The 6583-nt window shown below is 44.3% G+C and overlaps 1 protein-coding gene across 1 annotated transcript; it reads left to right on the forward strand.

The window, feature by feature from the left end:
• Nucleotides 1-373: 373 nt before the first annotated feature.
• Nucleotides 374-2785, forward strand: vac14 (vac14 homolog; the record flags this gene model as incomplete). Its single annotated transcript, XM_080723595.1, has 1 exon — nucleotides 374-2785. One exon carries the CDS (start codon nucleotides 374-376, stop codon nucleotides 2783-2785), a length of 2412 nt encoding a protein of 803 aa, XP_080579721.1.
• Nucleotides 2786-6583: the final 3798 nt, after the last annotated feature.

A 6583-nucleotide genomic window follows, 5' to 3' on the forward strand; every position in this document is an offset into this window, starting at 1 on the left:
GTGCTAATTTTGTAGCACGACCCCTTTGTTGCAAAACAATACGTAATTTCAACTTTTTAAAGAGTGTCCAAAGCTCGAGTACACTTCAGTTGAAAATACGCACATTTCTTATCAAGACGCTCGATCATACGACCGCGTAACGTTATGAATTTAAACTACTGGCTAATCACGTGATACATTCTGACGTGCTTGACTCAACCTTGGCATTTCAGACAGCTGCGACGAATGAAAACATTTTCCGGGGGGTCGAGCTGTGCGAAGCCGGGGAGGAGAATTACTACTTTCAAAGGGCTCTTCTTATAAAAGTGCAAAAGCTGCCGTTTGATACAGCGCAGTTCTCTGGCCGACTCAAGCGCCGCCACAGCCTCGCACCATGAACCAGGAGAAGGACTTCTCGCCGCTGACGCCCAACATCGTCAGGGCGCTCAACGACAAACTGTACGAGAAAAGGAAAGTCGCTGCCTTGGAGATAGAAAAGCTGGTGCGCGAGTTCGTGGCCCAGAACAACTCCACTCAGATCAGGCATGTGATCCAGATCCTGGCGGCGGAGTTCGCCCTGTCCCAGCACCCCCACAGCCGCAAAGGAGGTCTCATCGGGCTGGCCGCATGCTCCATCGCTCTCGGCAAAGACTCGGGTCTGTATCTCAAGGAGCTGATCGAGCCCGTGCTCACGTGTTTCAATGACTCTGACAGCCGCCTGCGCTATTACGCCTGCGAGGCCCTCTACAATATAGTTAAGGTGGCCAGGGGGGCCGTACTACCCCACTTCAATCTGCTTTTTGACGGGCTCAGCAAGCTGGCCGCGGATCCCGACCCTAATGTGAAAAGTGGATCTGAACTCCTAGACAGACTGCTGAAGGACATAGTGACAGAGAGTAACAAGTTTGATTTGGTGGCATTTGTCCCCTTGTTGAGAGAGAGGATATATTCCAACAACCAGTATGCTCGTCAGTTCATTATTTCCTGGATACTGGTCCTGGAGTCTGTGCCGGACATCAACCTCTTGGATTACCTCCCTGAGATCCTCGACGGACTGTTCCAGATCCTGGGCGACAACAGCAAAGAGATCCGCCGGACGTGCGAGGTGGTGCTGGGAGAGTTTCTGAAGGAGATCAAGAAAACACCCTCCAGCGTGAAATTTGCTGAGATGGCCAACATCCTGGTCATCCACTGTCAGGTCGCAGACGAGACCAAACTCACCAATGACCTCATCCAGTTGACCGCCATGACCTGGATGAGAGAGTTCATCCAGTTGGCGGGCAGGGTGGTGCTTCCCTACTCCTCTGGCATCCTCACAGCGGTGCTGCCCTGCCTCTCGTACGACGACAGGAAGAAGAGCACCAAAGAAGCAGCCAGCGCGTGTAACCACAGCCTGATGAAGCTAGTCACCCCCGAGGACGATGAGGACGAGGTGACCACGAGAGACGCGGAGTCGCCTCCCCGGGAAGACGGCCTGCCAAAGACGGAAGCCGACGGCAACGATATGCTCAGTGCGTCGCAGGAGTCTGTTGGCTTGAGCAACATCAGCTTCTTCACCCCAGCGACCGCTGACCGGCCACAGGTGACGCTGGATCTGGACGGTATCGTTCAGGTTCTGGACCGCCACCTTCGCGATGTCTCCACCGGCATGATGACCCGCATTGCTGTGCTGAAATGGCTCTACCACCTCTACATCAAGACGCCGCGCAAGATGTTCCGTCACACAGACAGCCTGTTTCCTATGCTGCTGAAAACGTTGTCCGATGAATCCGACGAGGTCATACTGAAGGATCTGGAGGTGTTGGCCGAGATAGCATCATCGCCAGCCGGTCAGTCGGACCCAGCGGGCTCCTGTGACAACATTGATAACAAGCAGGAGCTCAAAGTGCCAAAGCTAGGCCAGCCGCCCGGTTCCAAAGCAGCGGACACATCCCCCTCTACTCCCAGTATGAACTCGTACTTCTACAAGTTCATGATTAATCTCCTGAAACGCTTCAGCCTGGAGAGAAAGTTGCTGGAGAATAGAGGGGCGTTCATCATCAGGCAGCTGTGCTTGCTGCTCCATGCCGAGAACATCTTCCATTCCATGGCTGACATCCTGCTCAAGGAGGAGGACCTCAAGTTCGCCTCCACCATGGTCCAGACACTAAACACCATCCTGCTCACCTCTGCCGAGCTCTTCCAGCTACGCAACCAGCTGAAAGACCTGCGCACGCAAGAGAGCTGTTCACTGTTTTGCTGCCTGTATCGGTCCTGGTGCCACAACCCTGTGGCCACCGTGTCGCTGTGTTTCCTCACCCAGAACTATAAACACGCGTATGATCTCATCCAGAAGTTTGGAGACCTGGAGGTGACCGTGGACTTCCTGATGGAAGTGGACAAGCTGGTCCAGCTCATCGAGAGCCCCATATTCACCTACCTGCGTCTCCAGCTCCTAGACGTGGAGAACAACCCCTACCTGATCAAAGCCCTCTATGGCCTGCTGATGCTGCTGCCGCAGAGCCAGGCCTTTCAGCTGCTCTCTCACCGCCTGCGCTGTGTCCCCAATCCAGAGCTCATGAGGACTATTGATGAGTCCAAGTACATGGAGTCTAAACAGCAGGGCATCAGTGTCTTCACCCCAGCGAGCGCCGACCGGCGCCAAGTGACGTCCGACGGCCCCGGACGCCCGGTCCGGTCCCCTAACGCCCAGATAGACTACAATGATCTGCTGCAGCACTTTGACCGGGTCCAGAGCAAGCACCTGGAAGTCCGACACCTGCGCTCTGGGCGCGCCACAGACCACCCCGACAGGAAGTTGATGTGACTTGGTTTTCTTTTTGTGCCACCGGTGGCCTCTGACCATTGAGGACAGCTAGAAGAGCATTAAAGAATGAAGGTTAGTGTTTGAGAAGACAAAAATGTACAAAGACAAAAGTGTTTTTAAAAAGGATATTTATGATTTCTTTGGGTAATCTTAAAAATGAAAGAAGAAGCTTAAAGATGAAATTTGATGGTGAATGTTGGTTAACAGATCAGCACTAATTATATACTAAAATACACATGTACATTTCTTGTCTGGTGTTCATCATGAGAGTGATCTCACGTGGTTACAGACAGTTAAATATTCTGAAACACATCCTTGTACTCAAGGCTAAAGGCAGCATACAACTTTATCTAGAGATGTTGTGAGTACACATGGACTTTTGTGCAATTTTGATTTCCACTGGAACTCTTGTTACCATTATGCCGGAGGCATAACTCATCATTTTGCGCTGTCTCTACCAGTCTATATCACACAATTGAAATAGGAACTATGCTTCAAGTAAAGTTGAACAACATCTCAGTATTATGCTCAATAGTCTTTTACAATGTCATCTTAATCTGCACTTGTAATAGTGGGCTGTCTTGAACTGTATGAATAGAAGGCCTAATCAAATATTAGCACTGATAATGTAATGTACACAGCTGAATTGTAATCTAATTATCACTTCTCTCAAAACATTCATTATCTTTTATGATAATATTATGAAAGAGAATATATTATTTCTGTGTCAGTGTCCTGTATAAGGCCTTGTTAGCCAAATTTTAATTGTCAACCTAGTAAGGCATGGATGATTGTGCTTGTGTTTTAGTGATGATGCCTAATCTTTAGTACTGTCCTTTAATCACTTAAACCTTGGCACCGCCCTACTTTGAATATGTCATAGGTAGAAATCACATTACTTTAAAAGATTATAGTATATAAAATGATACAAAATAGCAGATCTACATCAGATCTACATCTCAACATGTTGCATCATGACGCGTTGTGATACTGTAGATCAGCTATTTTAGAAGAATAGCCAAAGTATAATATAGGCTGGGCTTAAGTGCTTAAAGCTTGTTGGTCAGAAATGCTACCTGATCCTTTCCATGTGATGATTCCATTGTTTTCCTGATTATTTTCCCAAAAATTACATTCCCTTTCTTTTTTTATTTTCATTACTGTGCCTGTGCCTGTGTCACATTATCAAGGAAGACCAGCACTTTTGTGATACCTGTGTGAAATCCAATAAAGTTGATCATGTTAAAAACTTAGTTGCCATGATCGTCTAATATTGTGTAGGCAGTTAATGGAAATGTAGTCAATGCTGAAAATGGAAAACAAATAGAAAAAAATATTAATTACCATACTACTGGTGTTAATTCTAAGTTTAATTTCTTCATTGCTTTGTTACCTCAAACACAATTTAGTCTAAAGATTTCTCAAATGCTACAGTATATGAAATATTCCAAGCAACAACGCTATTTGTGAAAGTTATTGATATTGTGGTAATTCATTCTTATTAATTTCAGATACATACAGTGACTTGAGTGTAAAGAGGGGCAAGTCAGCTTTACTAAATGAAATGAACCGTAAGTAAATCTGCAGGACTTTTAATAGGTTTTCTGTCTAGAGACTTAAAGCTGTGCCCCACCCCCACCCCCATGTGACCCCCATTTGGTGTGACTAACTAGCTGAAGCTGAACCATGGTACATACTGTACATACATGAGGAATATGGCTTACACGTCTGCATTAGTTACAGTCACAGACACAGTTCGAGGAAGGAATGGAGGATGATATCTCGGACGGGGACGATAGTTACTGTGCTGTGTGTGGAGAAATCTTCCTGGTTCCGACTGTCCTGAGCTGTGTCTCTTGCAACAGTAGCTTCTGTAGCTCCTGTTTAGAGACGTGTTGGGGGAAATATGGTGTTAAATTGTGTCCTCTATGCTTAAAACAGAACCATGGATCACCAGCACAGAAAACATGCCAGGAGCACCAAGAGAAATTGTCTTTTTTCTGCGTAGTTGACCTGGAACCTATTTGTTATACATGCTATGAGTTAGGTCGGCATAAGAATCACGGCGTATGTATTACTATTAAGGATGCCTTGGAGTATTGTAAGGTAAGTTATCATTCCTCTGTAAACGCACTAGACTGCCATTTTTGTGCTTTTGTCGTGCATGCTTTGGTTTATACTGTATTCTCTCGCAAGTCTGGAGATTCTGAAAATGTATCCGGCATATACTGAATATGTGAGCTGAAGTCTTTCAATCCAGACTACAAATTATGGAATGGAAAAAGCACTCATTTTTTAAATGTTGAAAAATCAACTTGTATTTACTTGCCCCTTTTCCACTGGCCCAACACCACACCACTCCACACCACACGGCCCACTTGTGCCAGGTTTTCCACTACAAGGACCTGGGTGTGAAAGTGGTACTAAACGTGGTACTAAAAAGTAACCAATCTAGAGTAGGTCTGAGCTAGGCCAAACAGGGCCAAACAGTTCATAATGACTTATCACTCACTGACTTTTCATTTAGACCACCAGGATATAGTTGTAATACATGATAATAGATTATATTGTGTTATAACCACTATTATAATCTATTATAGTGTATTATAATTATCATAATACATTAATACTTTATAGTGTATTATAATCACAGTTATAATCCATTATAGTGTATTATAATTTAGGATAGTTGTAATACAAATTTATATTGTATTATAATCACAGTTAAAAGGGTCAATTTGTTTCTTACCGATAAGGGTACTTTTGTGTAATGGAAAATGTAGATACTTTTATGTGGTGCAGTCATGCAGTGTGGTGTGGTGTAGTGTGGTGTGGTGGTGCTAAAGCTGCAGTCGAAAAGGGGGGGAAGGCATTGGCGGACCGGACAGTGGCTGTTATCAGAGAGGATAAATATGTTCATTTTATTTATAGGCCATGGCCTTCTTTAAGCTGACTCTTGATTTAACTGTATTTACACAAATCAAGTCCATGGTTGAGCATTTATACCAACATATTGCTAAGGATAATACATGGAGCAAGTCAAAGAGGACATGCAGGAGCAGAAGAAACAATGATTTTCACAATGTGTTTAAGAACACAGATCATAGCTGCCTATAGCTGAATTGAACTCGAGCAGATTAAATCAACATGTATCAATGAAAAGTCAACATCTGCATATAACTTAATCAGAATTTGATTAGCTGCGGTTGGAAGCTTAGAAAAACCTATATGGGTGACCTAGACACAAACCCAATTAGATTTCAATTCATTAGTGATGGTAAATTTAACCTCTTTAAATTCTTGCACGATTAGCAAATCTTGAATACAAATTAATGGCTTTATGCCCCTGCCCTGTTTACTGAGTGGTTTGTTTGTGTCTGTAATGATGTTCAGGCCTGTTATAGATGCACATCTCAGACTCATAATGACTGAACAATGAGCTGTGACTGGCCTTCTGTGCTGTGATTTATGGTGAATTCTGTCTGCAGCTCCTATTTAAAGTCCTCATTCAGGACTGAAGGCCCAATCCCACTGAGCCAGATGAGATAACAGATAAAAAAAAATCTCTTTCTCCAGATATTTTTCCATTCAAAGTGGATGGTAGATACAGATAAAATATCTATCACAGATAAAAGAAATATCTGTGGCATTTTTTTTATCTGTTATCTGGCCCAGTGGGAATGGGCCTTGGCCCTTTGTATATTTGGGAAACAAGAGCCTACTAAAATCCTTTTTTACGGCATTCTCTTAAACTCTAAGTATAGAGTTTGGCTATTTTGGCAATCTACAAACTTGCAG

The sequence above is a fragment of the Nannobrachium achirus genome (assembly GCF_963921795.1).
Source record: "Nannobrachium achirus genome assembly, chromosome: 4".
Lineage (NCBI taxonomy): Eukaryota > Metazoa > Chordata > Actinopteri > Myctophiformes > Myctophidae > Nannobrachium > Nannobrachium achirus.